At 39.2% G+C, this 18,780-nt stretch overlaps 1 protein-coding gene across 3 annotated transcripts in view; it reads right to left on the minus strand.

Moving 5' to 3' along the window:
* VWA8 (von Willebrand factor A domain containing 8) overlaps positions 1–18,780 on the minus strand; it is a 442,846-nt gene that overhangs the window by 198,198 nt on the left and 225,868 nt on the right. For all 3 annotated transcript variants that reach the window (XM_069068654.1, XM_069068653.1, XM_069068655.1), the window contains exon 22: positions 191–266. In XM_069068654.1, the coding sequence (XP_068924755.1) occupies positions 191–266 (76 nt within the window). The remainder of the gene's footprint in view (positions 1–190; positions 267–18,780) is intronic.

Genomic DNA, 18,780 nt, shown 5'->3' on the forward strand with positions numbered 1-18,780 from the left:
CAGACAGGAAAAACAGAACAAATACAAAGAATTTTTTCCAGGTTTAACATTTACACATATGTCCTCAAAATTGATATGATAAGGAATTTCCACTTTTAAAATGGAGACTGTACCCTTCCCAAAGGCTAAATGGCAATTATCATTCTAAAAACAATTATTAAAAATATTCACTCATGATTGAAATACTGACCAGTGGAGAGTCTTCATATATAATATGACCATCCTTTACAGAAGGCTGAAGAGTAAGTGTCTGTACAGTTGTATCCCTAAAATTAAACCGAACACATTTTATAATGACAATTGAAATGAAATTATTTTTTAATACCAAATAAAATAGGAAAAAAAATGAACACTTGTTCCTTCCTGGTAATCTTGAGCAGTAAATGGCAAAGCTTGTTTCTTGGAAGCAAAGCAAGATAAATAAAAAATTATCAACTTAAATTTCCTATTTTTAAGAGTTGACAATAGGTGGGGCAGCTAGGTGGCGCAGTGAGTAAAGTGCCGGCCCTGGAGTCGGGAGGACCTGAGTTCGGTTCAGGCCTGAGACACTTAACACACACACACAAATACTAGCCGTGTAACCTTGGGCAAGTTACTTAACCCCAATTGCCCTCCAAAAGGCAAAAAAAAAAAAAAAAAAGAGTTTACAATACTATTTGAGAGGATCAGAAGCCATAAATTGATCTGGTTTAAGGGTTTAAAGGTGAAATAAGGTTCAACATAGATAGAGAGTTTTGATATTGTTAATATACCCTTGAGAATCTTGGAGACAGACTATCATCCTGGGAAGTAGTCTAGCTTCTTACCCCAGAACAGCTCTTATGGTTTCCTTCTCCCACTGGTGAGTTCTTCCTAGAATGCCCATTTTGAGAAAGGGCTCTGGACAACCATTCTTAATTCCCCTCCTGGATCTACTTCTAACTCTACAGACTTTGACACCATGTCCCATCCTACCCCCCTTGAGACCCTTTTTTCTATTGGTGAGTTCCTACCCAGTTCTCCTTTTTAGAAAGGAGCCCAGGTGGGCCTTCTCCTTTGCTCTGATTCTTACATTTTGGATTTTGCCACCCCATGCCATTCCCTCTCCCTTTCCCTTTCCCCACCTTTACAGTGTTTCAGGTCCCTTTTGTGTGCTATTTTTCTCTATTAGGATGTCAGTTCCATGAGGGCACAGATAGTCTTGCTCTTATCTTGTGTTTGTGTCCCCAGCACTTAGCTGAGAATCTGGCACACAAGTAAAAGCTTAATAAATGCTTGTTGCCCTTCTGTTGCCTGACACACTTTTGTTCAGTCATGTTCAACTCTTCATAACTCCATTTGGGATTTTCTTGGCAAAGATTCTACAGTGGTTTGCCATTTCCTTCTCCATTTTACAGATGATGAAATGGAAGCAGACAGGGTTAAGTGACTTGCCCAGGCTCAAGAGGATCTGAGCTCAGTCTTTCTGACTCCAGGTCTGGGGTTCTCTCCACTGTGCCACCCAGCTGTCCTGCCTGAAGCACCTAGAAAAGACTAAAGAAATCTCCCTCCTAAGTGACTGACAGTTAATTGCCTTTGGAGAAGAAACCTGTGAGAGACTCAACATTCAACAGCTTCTAAAGAAAGTTTCTGTGGAAGAAACATGATGCAGAGATGATGGTCTGAGAATTCCTAACAGGACCTAAATGAGTTTAAATGTTTTTCATCTCTGATGAGAACCGAGGAGAAGAGCAGATTAGCATTTCTGAGATGAACTGAGAAAAATGTTATTTTGAGAGGAACTGCATTAACTACCAAGTTGATGTGTTGGACTGTGGTTCCAGTGTTTTGGAGGAGCTGGTGGGTGATAATGGCTGAGAGAAATTTTTAGTCGGCAACTTCTTTCTTTTGCTTTCCCAGGGCACAGAGGTGACTTTGGCTGTGAATTCCATTGCAGCCAATACTTCTTATAAATATTCACCTATGTTTCTATATTACTGATTACTATTAATAAATTATATGACCAGTATTGTTAATATGTGTTTAAACTGCTAAGTTTGAGGTGTGAGTGAGAGAGGAGGGACAGCCCATTAAAGCAATTTCCCTAGTTCTCCTGGGGTGGGGACTCAAGCTAATTGATTAAACAAATAATTAATTAATGAGACTGAGCTTACCTTTTAAGTGATTTGCAAGATAACTACAGTTCTTATTCTTGGATTGGTCTTTGAACTCAGCAACAGAAAACTGACACAAGGGAATGACTGAGTATCTGCTGAGGAGTATCTGTCGGCAGTACCGAGAGGCAGTCAGTTTTTCCTTAGAGCTGGTGAAAGGTATATATCACTGTCTAAGGCCATCTGCACACCTCACAAGGATTCTTACACAAGTTCTTGGCTTAATTTTCTTCCAATTCCCTTCCTTTTGGTCAGTTCACAGCTCAATATTATTTTATCAGAGTAAGTGATTAGAGGAAAGTAATAATTGAATTTTAAATAATCTGATTTTTCTGGTGATCTTCTCAAATGAAACATCCTGAAAATAATGCAGTCTTTTTCAGGACTACAGGTCCTCATTACAAACTTTTACTGCGCTGTATGAGTCATTAAAGGTCGTTAAAGCAGAGAAATCAGAGATCATTAAAGCAAAGCAATTTTTCCTATCTATTAAATTGTCCAGACATCCAAATTTGCCTCATTGATCATTTAAACCTACAATCCCTCTCTCGTTCATTTTTGTGCTATACCTAGTACAGGTCATCTTCAGCAGACCTCTATAATCGATCACCTCCTCACTGGTCTTCCAAACTTCAGTCCACCTCCTACAAAATCCACCATCCACACCGATGCCTTTGGGGCAATCTTCCTAATGAATGGTTTAAAACTTGTTACTTCTCCATTCAAATGGTCACTCAATAGGTTTCTACTTCATATTAAAGAAAATTTAAACTCTTGACTTTAGCCTTCAAAAGCCTTATAAAATTGAACTCCAGCCTTATTTCATGTTACTCTCCATACAGTCTGTGTTCCATGCTATTTGTCTGTTCCACATACTTTAGCCTGTTCTTGTCATGCCCTAATCCATTTCTTAGGGATTCCTCACACTATTTCTCAATCATGAATGGATCTTTCCCTATAACATATCCATCTGTTGATGTCCTACGTTTCCTATAAGGTCAAACTCACATGCTAATTCTTTTATAACGTGGTCATTAGCCCTTCAAAGTTTTCTCCCTGCTTCAAATTTCTCATAGCACTCTGCCTAGACTTCTTGAGAGCTATATTGCTCTCCCCTGCACAATAGTTATTTGTGTGACTTTCTTCCCCACAGTTTATATAAGCTCCTTGAGACTAGGCTATATGTTAGAACCATCTTTGTAGGCCAAGTATCTAGAACAGTGCCTTGTACATTAGAGATGCTTAATGCATGGTTGTTTTTAAGTAAATCCTTTCACACAAAACAGAAAACATGGCTTAATCACCAGTGTATTCCACACAGAGTGATGAAGGGGAATTCTGTATATAAACATTTCTTTTTTCACAGATGTGTATTTTTTTAATTTAAAATTTTCTCAATTATGTGTGAAATTTTTATTTATTTATTTTTTTTTTTAAGCAATCGGGGTTAAGTAACTTGCTCAAGGTTACACGGCCAGTTATTTCTGGGTGTGGTGCTGAGTGTCTGAGCCCAGGATTCGATCTCCAGGTCGTCCCAACACTGGAGCCGGTACTCTTACTCGCTGAGCCACCTGGCCGCCCCTAAGCAATTGGGGTTAAGTAACTTGCTCAAGGTTACATGGCCAGGTGTTTCTGGGTGGGTGCTAAGTGTCTGAGCCCAGGATTCGATCTCCAGGTCTTCTCAACACTGGAGCCTGTGCTCTTACTTGCTGTGCTACCTGGCCGCCCCTATGTGTGAAATTTTAAAAAAACATCTTTTAAAAATTTTGAATTCAAAAAATCTCTCCTTCTCTCCTCTGCCCCCATCTTCAGAAGGCAAGAAATTTGATATAGATTTTATATGTATATACATATATATACACACATGAAATAATAGAAAATATTTCCATATTAGCCATATTGCAAAAGAAAACAGACCAGAAACAAAAGCAAGGAAAAAAAATGCCTCAATTTGCATTCATGCTCTTTCAGATCTCTCTCTCTGGAGGACAGCATTATTTTTCATCATATTTTCTTCAGAATTGTCTTGGATCACTGTATTGCTGAGAACAGCTAAATCATTCACAGTTGATCATAGTATAATATTGCAATTATTTTGTATGATATTCTCCCGGTTCTGCTTACTTCATGCTGCATCAGTTCATATAACTTCTCCCAGTTGTTTTTTTTTCTGAAAGTACCATGTTTGTAATTACTTATAGTAAAATAATATTCTATCACAATTATAAAACACAACTTGTTCAGTCATTCCCTAATTGATGTTGGTCTATGCTTGGTTACTCCCAAAAGGCTTTTCAGTTTTCTCAGCAAATTTTTTTTAATCAAACAGTGAGTTCTTGCTCCAAAAGCTCAGATCTTTGGATTTATCAAACTCTAGATTACTATGGTCATTTACTATTGTATATTTTAAACCTAATCTATTCCACTGATCCACCACTCTCTTTCTTAACCAGTACCAAATTGTTTTGATGATTATTGCTTTGTAATACAGTTTGAGATCTGATACTGCTATATCACCTTCCTTCATATAATTTTCACTGATTCTCTTGATATTCTTGATGTTTTGTTCTTCCAGATGAATTTTATTATTTTTCTAGATCTAAAAATAATTTTTTGTTAGTTGATTGGTATGGCAATGAATAAATAAGTCCAGGTAGAATTGTCATTTTTATAATATCGACTCAGCTTATCATGAGCAACTGATATTTCTCTAAGATCTGACTTTACTTGTGTGAAAAGTGTTTTGCAATTATGTTCATATAGCTCCTGGATGCATCTTGGCTGGTAGATTCCCAAGTATTTTATACTGTTTCTAATTATTTTAAGTAAAATTTCTCCTATCTTTTTTGGTAATACATAGGAATACCGATTATTTATGTGGGTTTATTTTATATCCTGCAACTTTGCTGAAGTTGTTCATTATTTTTTTTTTCAAATGCTTCATTAACTTCTGATTTACATCATTCATTTCCACCAGATTGAGTTACAAATTTTCTCCGCGTTTTTCCCCTAACCACTGCCCCAAAATAGCAGTCCCACAGTATATCCCCTCCTCCAGTCTGCTCTCTCCCATATTTACTCCCATACCCCTTTCGACTTTTCCAGTGGATCTCTATGACCCAGTGCCTGTATATCTCATTTCCCAATTACATGTAAAATAGTATCAATAATAGTATATGTGTGTGTATTTGAATATTTGATTTTAAAACTTTGAATTCCATATTGATTCCCTTCCTCCCTTGTCACCCACCCTTACTGGGAAGATAAGGTTGTACATGTGTGTCTAGTGCAAAACAATAACATAGTAGATATGTTGTAAAAGACTGACTATATTTCCCTCCCTCCTATCCCACCTCCCACTTGTTCTCTACTTTGATCCTGTCCCTTTTCAAAAGTGGGTGCTTCCAAATACCCTCCCCCCGAGCCTGCCCTCCCTTCCCTCATTCCCCCTCTCACCCCCCCCCCCCACTCTCCTGGAGAGTGAGATACCCTATTTAGTGTGTATTTCATTCCCTCCTCAAGCCAAATTCAATGGGCATAAGGTTGACCCATTCCCTTTTGCCTTCCTATTCTTCCCCTCCATTGTAATCATTTTCCTTTTCCTCTTCTATAGGAGATAGTTTACCCCATTCTGTCTCTCCCCATCTCCTCTCATTATATTCCTCGCTCACCTCTTAATTTCACCTTTTAAGTATCATCCCTTCCTGTTAAATTGGTCCTGTGTCCTTTATTTATGTATACTTGTAAACATATATACACACATTCACATATGTATTCATATGCCCATATACCCTCATATATAGACACATATATAGATAGACATACACACACACACACACACACACACACACACACACATATATATATATATATATATATATATATTCCCTTCAACTACTGAGAAAGGTTTCATTAGTTACAATTATTGTTTTTCCATGTAGGAATGTTAATAGTTCAACTTTGATAAGTTCCTTATGATTTCTTTTCCCTGTTTACCTTCTCATGCTTCTCTTGCTTCTTGTATCTGAATGCCAAATTTTCTATTCAACTCTTGTTTTTTCAGCAAGAATGCTTGAAAGTCCTCTATTCCACTGAATGACCATATTTTCCCCTGAGACACGATACTCAGTTTTGCTGGGTAGGTGACTCTTGGTTTTAATACCAGCTCCTTTGACCTCTGGAATATCATATTCCAGGCCCTTCAATCCCTCAGTGTAGAAGCTGCCAGATCCTGGGTTATCCTGATTGTGTTTCCACAATATTCAAATTGTTTCTTCCTGGCTGCTTGTAATATTTTCTCTTTAATCTGGGAATTCCGGAACCTGGCTATAATATTCCTAGGAGTTTTCTTTTTGGGATCTTTTTTTAGGAGGTGATCGGTGGATTCTTTCAACCTCTATTTTGCCCTCTGGTTCTAAAACATCAGGGCAGTTTTCTTTGAGAACTTCCTGGATGATTTCTAGGTTCTTACTTTAATCATGGCTTTCAGGTAGTCCACTAATTTTAAAATTCTCTCTCCTGGATCTATTTTCCAGGTCAGTGGTTTTTCCCATGAGATATTTTACATTGCCTTCCATTCTTTCATTTGTTTGGATCTGTTTAATAGCATCTTGATTTTTCATAAAGTCATTAGCTTCCATTTGCTCCAATCTAATTCTGAAGGAATGATTCTCCTCATTGAGCTTTTGAGATTCTTTTTCCATCTGGCAAATTTGGCTTCTTAAGGCATTCTTTTCCTCATTGCCTTTTTGAGCCTCTTTTGCCATTTGAATTAGTCTGGTTTTTAAGGTGTTATTTTCCTCAGTCAGGTTGTTGACTCTCATTTTGCAATTTTCTTGCATTGTTCTCATTTCTCTTCCCAATTCTTCCTCCACTTCTTATTTGCTTCTTAGGTCCTCTGTGGCCTGTAACCATATGTAACTCATATTTTCCTTTGATGTTTTTGGTGCAGGAGTTCTGACTTCACTGTCTTCCTCCTGTTCCATGCTTTGCTCCTTTTTGTCCCCAAAATAGGAATCTAATGTTGGAATCTTCTGTCTGTTTTGTTTCCTTTGACTGGTCATGTTGCCCCTAGTCACTTGATCCCTGGGCTTTTTGCCACAGTAGGACTCTGACATCAGACAGGGAAGCTTTCGTCACAAATGCTGGGGTTTTCTCAGCTGCTGGAGGTATTAGATGGGTGCCCTCTCTGAGGCTTCCACACACTCTGGCAAGCTGGACACACACCCCAGGCCCTCCATCCTGCACCGCAATCCAGATCCAAGCAGATTAAAGCAAGAGTGATTACCCCTCAGACTGGTCGCTTGGTCCCCCTACACTCTGCAGGGCAGGAGCTGAAGCTGCCATGTGGCGCTGGCTGGCTGTGCCAGGCATCTCAGCAGCTTCTCGCCCTGAGGGCAAAAGCTGACGCATTTCCACTTACTGGGTGCTAAAGTCCAGACTGCACTGACCTCTCACTTTGTCCTTCACATCTATGTGTTGATAATTCTGGATCACCAATGCTGCTGCTGATCTGGAGTCCCTCTGGCTGGCGGCTGGTCAGACCCAGTCTTGGGCTTAAACCTTCAGCTCACGTGGGGCCTGGTTTCGACTTCCAGAGCACTGCACTGGCCGATTCCTGCTGGCCTGCCAGGCTGTCCTCAGCGGGAGGTTAGCTTTTCTGTGTCATTTTGTGGGTTCTGTAGCTCCAAAGTTTGTTCAGAGTCCCCTTTTTACATTGATTGGGGAAGGTGGAAGCTGGAGCTGCTTGGAGGTCCTGCTTCTACTCTGCTATCTTGACTCTGCCTCGGGAGTTTTTATTTTGTGACCTCTTTCAGGAAATGGCCACTGAATTCCTTCAATTTTTATTTTTCCCCTTTGGTCCTGGGACATCAGGGCAGTTTTCCTTGATAATTTTTTGAAAGATGATGTCTAGGCTCTGTTTTTAATCATGGTTTTCAGAGAAGTTCAATAATTCTTAAATGATCTTTCCTGGGTTTATTTTCCAGGTCAGTTGTTTTTCCAATGAGATATTTCATATTTTCTTTTATTTTTTAATTCTTTTCACTTTGTTTCATTGTTCCTTGATGTTTCATAAAGTCATTAACTTCTGCCTGCCTGAATCTAATTTTTAAGGAATTATTTTCTTCAGTGAGCTTTTGTACCTTCTTTTTCATTTGGCCAATTCTTCTTTTTAAGGAAGCATTTTCTTCAGCAAATTTTTGTATATCATTTTCCATTTGGCCCATTCAGATTTTCAAGGAATTCTTCTCTTCAATGGATTTTTGTGCCTCTTTAAACCATTTAGTCTTTTCTGTTTTTAAGGTGTTATTTTATTCAATATTTTTTTTGCTTCCTTTACTAAGCTGTTGACTCTGTTTTCATGATTTTCTTGCATCACTCTCATTTCTCATTCCAATTTTTCCTCTACCTCTCTTACTTGATTTTTAAAATTATTTTTGACCCCTTCTATGGCCTGGGGCCAATTCATTTTTTTTGTGTGAGGCTCTGGATGTAGGAGTTTCAACTTTGTTGTCTTCTTCTGAATTTGTGTTTTGACCTTGTTTATCACCACAGTAACTTTCTATACTCAGGATCTTTTTCTGCCATTTGGTCATTTTCCACCCTATTTCTTGACTTTTAATTCTATGCTAAAGTGGAGCTCTGTTTCCAGTGGGGAGAGGGCACTATCTCAAATTTAAGGTCTTTTGTGAAGCTCTTCTCAGCAATAATTCTGGGGACCTGTAAGTTTTCAGTTCTTCCAAGGTGGCATGATCTAGGGAGCGATGCATTTACTACTCTCCGTACTGTGCGCTTCTCTGTGAGTGACCATAAGCACTCTTTTCCACCCTGGAACTGTGACCAAAGTCCCAGCTCCCTTGTGGCCACAAGCTCTGGTTGTGTAAGTACTCTTCCAAGCCCTGAGACTGAGACCCAAGACTGGAATAGAGGTCCAAGCATGGACAATTCAACAGAGTCCTACTCCCAGTCCTAGGAAAGGGACCCCTATAATAACCTTCTGATCAGTTGTCCAACTCCCTTACCATCTATGGGCTGAGAGATCCAGAATCCACCACTGCTGCCACTATTGAGCTAACCCCAAGATCTGCTCCTGGTTTGCTGGGTCCAGGTCTGGGCTGGCACAGTCTGCATTAGACTACACTCCTCTCTCACCCTGGTGCAACAGACCTTTCCTGCTTACCTTCAAAGTTGTCTTGGGGTGGAAAAATGTTTCACTCCATCCTTTTGTGGGTTCTGCTGCTGTAGAATTTGTTCTGAGAAATTACTTAGAGGTATTTGGAGAGGTTTGGGGGGAGACCTCAGATGAATCTGCCTTTTCTTTACCATCTTGGCTCCACTGCCACCTCCAAATACACAACATTTATCTCGTTCTTGCCACTCACATGGCCACCAAGTTTCAGGATCTCATCACCTCTTGCCTAGACTACTGCAACAGCTTCCTAATTGATTTCCCAGTCTCAAATCTCTCTCCTTTCTAATCCTTCCTCCAAAGCACTGCCAAAGTGATTTTCCTAACATTCAGGTCTGACCAAGTCATTCCTCTCCTCAACAGTCATCAATGGCTTTCCAACTTCTAAGGGAGTAAACATAAATTCTGGTTGGTATTTAAAGCTCTTTAATACTTGACCCCATTCTACCTTTCCATTTGTATTAATATTATTCCGCTCACACACATTACAGTCGAATTTGATTAGATTTCTTACTGCTTTTCACCTACAGGACACCATCTCCCATCTTTGTGACTTTTTATGGCTCTCTCTGTCCTCCAACTCTTATTATCCCTCACTTCCTTTGAGATTGACTCAAGTGATTTCTTTTATATAAAGCTCTTCCTGATTCTCACCCCTCCCCCAACTATCCTGTATTATTTTTATCTGTAAACATGCTGCTTTCTTCTTGCTAGACTGTGAGCTCCCAGAGAGCAGGGGTGATATGACTTTTGTATCCCCAGGACTTAGCATAGAGCTTGACACATACCTAGCACTTAATAAATGCTTGATGATTGGCCGGTTCCTACAAGGTAAGAATAGCTAATTTTGTCCCTTTAATGCTTTGTTCTCTCATAATCTTTCTAGTATCCTTAGTAAGAGTAAAATATAATCAACAATTATATCCACCCTTTTACTGACTTAAACTTTTAGTACTCCCTCTCCACAGGGAGGGGCTGTATGAGAATTAAAAGCATCATCATCAGAAAAAGAAGTTAGGTAGGTCCTCTTCCTAGATTGAGACATTTCCCCTCACAAAACCAAAATCTATTGGAGGAATTTTTAAAAACTCGTGGCTAATTCACTAGTGTAGTGGAAAGAACCCTGAGTTGGAAGTATAAGGCTCTAGATTAAAACCTCAGCTCCATTTCTTTTTTTATTATTATTATTTGGTCTTTATTAATTTGTTTGTTTACTTTTAGTTTACAAGATTCAGTTTCACAACTCCCTGAGTTTCAAATTTTCTCTCCCTCCCTCCCCTACCCCCCCCCCCCCATGGTGGCATACAATCGAGTACAGGATCTGCAAATACTTTCACATTAGACATTATTCAGGTTATAAACAAGGATTGTAATGGATGGAATGAACAACAGAAAAGAGAAAACAAAACCAAACAAGAAAAAGAACAAATAGTTAGCTTCAATCTGGATTCAAATTCAGTTCTTTCTAGTTCTTTCTCTGGATGCAGACATCTCTCTCCATCATGAGACTTTTGGGGTTGACTTATAATCCTGAATTGCTGAGAAGAGTCCGGTCTATCAAAGTTAGTTGTCACACATACATTGTATCTGTAATTGTGTACAAATTTCTCTTGATTCTACTCTTCTCACTCAGCATCAGTTCGTATAAGCCTCTCCAGGTAAATATGAAGTCCATCTGCTCCTCGTTTCTTATAGCACAATAGTATTCCATTACATTCATATACCACAGCTTGTTCAGCTTAATCCCTTTGGAATAATGTTGAGCAAAATCACTTTACTGCTTTAGATCTCAGTTTATTTATTTGTAAAATGAGGGGGTGGGACTAGATGATTTCTAACATCCTATCTATCTCTTAACAGTTTAAAAATTTTTGTTCTCTGGCTAATTTAGAGTGGTGCTATGGTAGATGCATTTGGTTAAAAGACACTGTATTTTTTTTTTAAAAGTTTGAATGCATTATATTGATAATAAAAGGAATTAGTTCTCAGAATTACATAGTTGGAATTTTGCAAGTAATCTGACATATAATCAAATGATTTATTACCACCCACTAGTCCACGTATTTTTAGATGAACCAAATAGGATATCCATGTGAATTAATTTTTTTGCACTCCACTGAACTGCTACTCAATTGATTTTTTTTTCTCCATTTTTCTTCAGGCAGAATAAGGTAAATGCCAAACTTTTTCCCAAACTAACTTGGATCTATTCAAAATGACCTTTAGACTAATTTAAATTACTTGAAACGGTATAATGAACAAATTTAATTAAATCTAAGCTTCAACAATAATTATGCATGCTTATATACTCACAGATCAAAGCTTGCTCTTCACATTCTTTTATTTTCAGATTTACCAGTAATTTTGTAAACTTAATTTTTAACTACTCAATGTATTGGTTAGATAATAGCAAAAATAACATTATACTAACTCTCCTATGTATACACTGTAATTAAAAGTTAAAGGGAAAAATTACATCTTGTAATATCAATCAAAAATGTTTCCAAATCATAATTCAAATCTGAAAAAAAATGTGGAAGAATCTCTCCTTTCAACAATATATTCTATTGTTTTTAAGCTAAATGCATCATATGGAATGTCTGTCCATCAAAGTATAGCTATGGCCCAAGCAGGATGCACACAAGACTTTTAGAGAGAGAAAGACTGAATGGACTCCAAGAGATTAACCAGAAAGCAAAAGTAGTAGGTACTAGGGGAAGGGGCCTAGACAGCCAAAGACCATGGGTTTAAGTCAAAGGGATGAGCACTGGAATGGTACAGGAATACATGCCTTCTCTAAGGAGCATATCCGTTTTGGCACTGTGGGAAGAATAATGGGATGGGAATAAGGAGACTGGGTACTAGTCCTGGCTCTGCCACTCAGTGTCTTTTTCCAACTTTAATTACCTCATCTACGCAAAAATGTGGGGGAAGATTGGAACATAAAAGTTCCAAGATCTCTTTCAGCTCTCAGCTATTTTAAATCTTTAATAATTATTAATCACAGAATCAAAGATTCTTACCCCAGAGGCCATCTACTCCAACTTGAACAGTAATCTTCTGAATAACATACTCCTAAATTGTCATCTAGTCTCTTACTGCATACCCTTAGAAGGAGAAACCCACTACCCCTAAGGCAAATTATTCCACTTATAGTCAACTAGGATTTTTTCCTTATATTAATCTTAGATTTTGCTTCTATAATTTCTATCTACTGCACTAAGTTCTGTCCTCTGAGGACAAGTTATACAAATTTTCATCTCTCTTCTTGAGAACGCTTCAAATACTTGAAGATAGCCATCATGTTTCACCTGAGACTTTTCTTTACCAGGATAAACATTCCCTTCAATTGGTCTACACATGAAATGATTTCAAAATCCTTTATCATCTTAGTCATTCTCCTCTGGATTCTCTCCAGCTTATCGATGTCATTCACAAAACATAAGAGCCCAGAAAGGAACACAATACTCCATATATGGTTTAATCAGAGCAAAGACAGTTGTACTAGCACCAGTCTAGTTAATCAATCAACAAACATTTATTAAGCACCTACTATATGCTAGGCCCTTTGCTAAGTCCAAGGGATACAAAAAGAGGCAAAGACATTTTCTGCCCCTCAAAGATCTTACAATCTAACGTAAAATACATCTAGTCATAGCATTTTTTTTTAATGTAGCATTCGATTTCTTGGATGTCATCTTTAAGGACTCATCTTTAAGTCAATTAAAAATACCAGATTTTTTTCCCAAAGAAACAATCCAGCTATGTTTCTCCCAACAGCCTCTCAAAGTTGTTTTTTAAAACTCGGATGTAATTTTACATTTATCCTTTGAAATTTCATCTGTATGTACACAAAAAATTTAAGCTATCTTGATAGTCTGTATTCCTGTATCCTGTTGAATTTATTCTTACTGACATTCCCATGGTTTCCAATATTCCCAGTTCTTTCTGTCAGCCCACATGTTCTTCATAAATGATGATACAGTAAAAACAATATTTTACTGAACTTATGCAACAGTTTGCAACTTTTAATGCAACTATATTTGATTTACTTCTACTTATAGATGTAGACTAGTAAGTAGGGGCCTTAGGTAGAGTAGATATAGTTGCTGGTCTGGGCTGAGTAGGGAATACTGAAATGATCTTCAACTCAAAATGATCTCACACATATTACAATAAGAAAAGATTCTTTTGTATTAAAATTCCCTCATTTCCTAGGAATGGATTATGCTCTATAATAGGATGGTGTGACTAATCATATTTTTATAGACACATGCATAAATTATATTAATCATATTAACACCCTAGTGAGATCAGTAGCCTAAGAATTATGAGTTTTTATTGGTGCTTTGAGAAAGGTTCAGAAGTATGAGAAAAGGAGAGTAGGCTTAGGTGGGGTCAAGCAGGGCTCCTGGCAATTCTGATGAATTCTGAAAAGCAAAGGGATGGCAAAGACTCAAGCAGAGAATAATTCTGAGTAGTTTAGGGCTATCTAATCTATCCCATCCTACCACATTCCTTATCTAAACCAAGTCCAAGATCATAGATCTGGATCAAGGAGCCCAGAGGCAATCTAATCCCCTTGGGTTACAGATAAGACAATTGAGAAATTGAGTTCATGGAAGTTGTGACTTGCCTAAGGACACATAGGTGGAAAGCTTCACAAGCAGGACTTGAAAACAGGTTCTTGAACCCCCAGAGATAGTGATCTTTTTACAGAACCACACTGTCACCTTTGTCTTTACAGCATACTTAGGTATCTTTGCCTAAATAAATCCTCTAGAATAACTATATTTTCTACAATACCTCTCTCTATTCCCTATATTCTCTAGAAAGATTTGGTGTTCACTGGGATGACTGAACTGGGTCTGGTACAGAAAGTGGAGATATGAAACTGGATATGTGATTACTTTGGAGGCCGAAGTATTAAAGTTTGGGATAATGGGAAAACTGTATTAATCTTGTTACTGTTACTCAGCTCATTACCAAAAGGTTGACCACCAACCAGGTGCTAAATTTTGCAATTCAGAAAACTGTCTACTAAGGCTTAGAGAGGCTTCCATTTGCATTTGGAGGGAGTACTCATGTTGACAATTTATGCATTCTTTTAGAGATGTCAAGCTTCTTGAGGGCCAGAACTCAATCACACACTCTCTCTGTATATATTTATACACACATATATAATTTATACTAATTTTTATATATAAATTTATATATAATTTATATGTTTTAAATAATATATATGTATATGTACTTATGTTAGATATACACATACATCTTAAACATAAACTGCACATAATAGTTCACAGTTCCTTTGACAATTCTCTTTTTGGTGTTTTTCTTTGTATACTAATATGTTTGCTTTTTGGTAACTAAGTTTACAATAAAAAACAAAATGCGGACAATGTAGTAATAGCCAATACTGCCTAGCTGAGGTTTTAAAAATCTTACAGTAAGGAGTTCTGGCAGGATAGTATGAAAAGGTGGCCATAGCCAGTGACTCTGCTGAAGAGTTAGAAGCCAAGTGCAGATCAGCCTAGTTAGCTCTTGTTGTTTGTCCTTCGTTCTTGAAAAGGATCATGACATCAGGAAGGAGATATTATACCTTGCAAGTGAACTGGATTTAAGTGAGGCAGGGCTGTGCAAAATCATCAGCCTCACTCTCTTCTCCAGAGCCATCTGGGTCCAATGGTGAGATATAGATCAGGATGACTGGAGATGGCCCTGGATGCAGTGGGAGGCCTTGGCCTTTTTGAGCTAAGGTCTTTCTCAGGTCTCAGTTTGTATGAGGTAATGCCCATTAAGTGATTAAGGCTAGGTAAAAATGAGGCAAAGAATGGCCTCTATTACTTAGTCAAAAAAATAAAATAAAATCACTCTAGGAGGTGAAGACCCTCAGGGAGGAGACAGTGAGGCTGGTTACTTTGCACAGCACTCCCTCACTGAAATCCAATTCACTTGCAAGTCATGGCATCACCTTCCTGATGCTGTCGTGGTCCTCTTTGAGAATGAAGAACAAACAACAACAACTTGTGAGTAGTAGTAGCTGCCACACTGGGGACCCAACTGGCCAATTCCATTTGGGCAATGTAGCTCTTTCTTTCCTTCCTTTCTTCCCTTCTTCTCTCCTCTCCCTCTGTCCACCTAGGGAATCATACCCATACCTGTGGATGCTCTGCCCAAAGGAACAGAAATTTTGATCGCTGAAACCTAGCAAGATATCTTGGGGATAATTTACAGCCTAGGTTTCTTTTTTATGAACTATGTCTTCAATCCAAATCACTCTAGCTCACAATGAGCACCAGCCCAACCCTCACTTGGTCCTTGCTTAGATTCTGATGGTTCAGAGTGAGTATAAAGAGCCCTAGCTTGATGCTGGTCAGGTGAATACTGGTCAGATTCACACTTGTAGATCCTGAGAATTAGAGGGGGTCTTAGCAGACATTTAATTCATCTCATACATGAAAGGAATGGCCATTCTTGCATTCCCAATGAGTTTTCCCTTCTGGAGATTTCTAAGGAGGGGGAACCCACAGTTCAAGGCTGATCATTCCGTATTCAGACAGCTTTCCCCAGCAGGAGATTTTTCCTGACATTGAACCTAATTTACCTTTTTTTCAACTTCCATGTGCTACTCCTGGTTCTGCCCTCTGGGGCCAAATAAAACAAGTCTAGTCCCTCTTCTACAAGGCATCTCTTAACTGAACACAGCAATCCTATCTCCCCATGTTTCTTCTCTTCTCCAAGCTAAATACACTCAATTTCTTCAATTCTTATGTAATACAGACTCAAGGCCCTTCAACATCTTGGCTGCCCTTCTCTGGACATTCTCTAGCTTATCAATGCTTTTCTTAAACTAGTACCTAGAATGGAACACAATCCTCCAAATGAGGTCTGATGTGGGGGGCAGAGTACAAACTACTGACTCCTATTCCACATTTATACTTTGCTGTACTTTGGTGTATGGTTCTTCTTTTCATTGTTATTCCTAACTATTACTTCTTCCCTTTTAAATTAACGCTAAATGAAAAAGCCACACAGACTTGAAATTACTCTCGAAGAGAAAAGTCAACAGAATATGATACTTAGGGCTATAAGCATTGCAATGGCTGTAAGGTAAAAGGGATGTGGTTATGAAGGTCAGGGATACAAGACCAGAGGTGAGAAGTGTAGCTGAAACTACCGTCCATATGGGCTAGCAAAGAAAGCAGTGGGTTCAGAATCAAGGACTGCGTTTCCATCTTGGCTTTGCCACTTTTGTGTCCTTTGGCAAATCACTCAATTTCTTTTCACCTATGACTTTTCTCTGTAAAAAAGGAATGATACTGTTTGAATTATCTAACTCACAGGGTTTCTGTGGGGAAAAAAAGAAATATATGCAAAATACTATACACACACACACACACATACACATACACAAATAAATTAACCCAAATTGGCATTTGGGTTGCTTGATAATTAAGTATTGAGTTGTTCAATCTTTTTTCCATCATGTCTGACTCTTTGTGACCTTATTTGGGGTTTTCTTGGCAAAAATACTAGAGCTGTTTGTCATTTCCTTTTCCAGTTCATTTTAGAGATGAGGAACTGAGGCAAACAGGGTTAAGTGACTTGCCCAGGGTCACAGAACTAGAAAGTATGTGAGGCCAGATCTGAACTCAGGAAGATGAGTCTTCTTGATGCCAGGCCTATCTACTGGTACTACTATGGTCTAATCAAGACGGATTCCTCTCTGTCCCCCCATCTTTACCCCTGAACAGGCACTGTGCCTTTGTCTATGCTCTCCCCTATATAAAGAATGACCTCCCATCTTCTCTTAACCTGTGAAATTGCTAGCTCTCATATACCAATTCAAATGCTGCCTTGCCTCCAGAAACAGCTGTTGATCCCTTGGTCAATAATGACTTTTCTCCTCAGACCTTATAAAAACACTTTGGTTTTATTTCACTGAGCCTTATTATGTAAAACTGTATATCATAGTACATAGGGGATGTGAAGGAGTGTGGTCAGGTATCATTCTAGCTCTAACACCAGCAACCAGCTCAGTGGTAACAGCTCAAGCAGTCATAGATCTAAGGACGCCCCTCCATAGGTCAGTGAAACCCCACACACACTCTAGCAGCCCCAAGTGCCCCCTCTGCAGAAGTGGCTACTTCCTCCAGAGCACATGGCTTTCTGGGCACTGCATCTTTAGGAGGTCTCTCAATGTCTATGGGTCTAGTGCAGGGGCCCTTAACCTGCGATCTGTGAACTTAAAAAAACAAACAAACTTATAAGTGTATTTCACTATAACTGGTTTCCTTTATAAACCAATGCATTTTACTTCATGGATTTCAAAACAGGATTCTGAGAAGGGATCCATAGTCTTCAATAAATTGCCAAAGGCGTGGGGGTGGAGTCAAGATGGGGGAGTAGAAACAGGGGAGGACTTCCCCAGAGCTCCAGCTCTCACCTCCCCAATTCATGTAAAGGGTGATTCTGAAGAAACTTTGGAGCTACAGAACCCACAAAATGACACAGAGAAGCTAACCTCCCACTGAGGACAGCCTGGTAGGCCAGCAGCAAGTGGCCAGCACAGGGCTCTGGGAGCTGACCAGGGCCCCACAGGAGCCCAAGGTTTTAGCCCCAGGGGAGGCCTGACCAGCCACTGGCTGGAGGGACTTCAGATCACCAGCAGCTGTGGAGGCTTCCAGAATTATCAACACGTAGATGCTAAGGACACAGTGAGGTCAGTACACTGTGGAATTTGGGATCCAGTTGGGAGTGCCGTTAGCCTCTGCCCCTGGGGTGAGAAGCTGCTGAGGTGCTGCCTCTGAGCAGCCAATACGTGGTAGCTTCACCTCTTGGCCTGCAGACTGTAGGGGGGGCCAAGCAACCAGTCTCAGGGATAACCAGGGAAATCGCTCTTGCTTTAATCTGCTTGAATCTGGATTGCTATCTAGGGTGGAGGTCCTGGGGTGTGCAACCAGCTTGCCAGAGTGTGTGGAGGCTTCAGAGATGGCACACAACTAATACCTTTGGCAGCTGAGAAAACCCCAGTATTTGGGACGAAGCTCCCCTGTTTGGTAGCAGAGTCCTACTGTGGCAAAAAGCCCCAAAATCAAGTAATTGAGTGGCAACATGAGCAAACAAGGGAAGCAAAGCAAGCAGAACAACCCAACTTTACATTCCTATTTTGGGGACAAAAAGGATCAAAGCATGGAACAGCAGGAAGACAGTGAAGTCAGAACTACTACACCAAAAGCTTCCAAAAAAAATATGACCTGGTTACAGGCCACAGAGTACCTTAAAAAGGATTTTGAAAACCAAATAAGAAAAGCAGAGGAAAAATTGGGAAGAGAAATAAGAATGATGCAAGAAAATTATGAAATGAGAGGCAACAACCTGACTGAAGAAAATAACACCTTAAAAAACAGACTAACTCAAATGGCAAAAGAGGCTCAAAAAGTCAAAAAGGAG

This window comes from Petaurus breviceps, unplaced genomic scaffold (assembly GCF_028583685.1).
Source record: "Petaurus breviceps papuanus isolate PSGF00001 unplaced genomic scaffold, PetGlider_PUasm1.0 90769, whole genome shotgun sequence".
Classification (NCBI taxonomy): domain Eukaryota; kingdom Metazoa; phylum Chordata; class Mammalia; order Diprotodontia; family Petauridae; genus Petaurus; species Petaurus breviceps.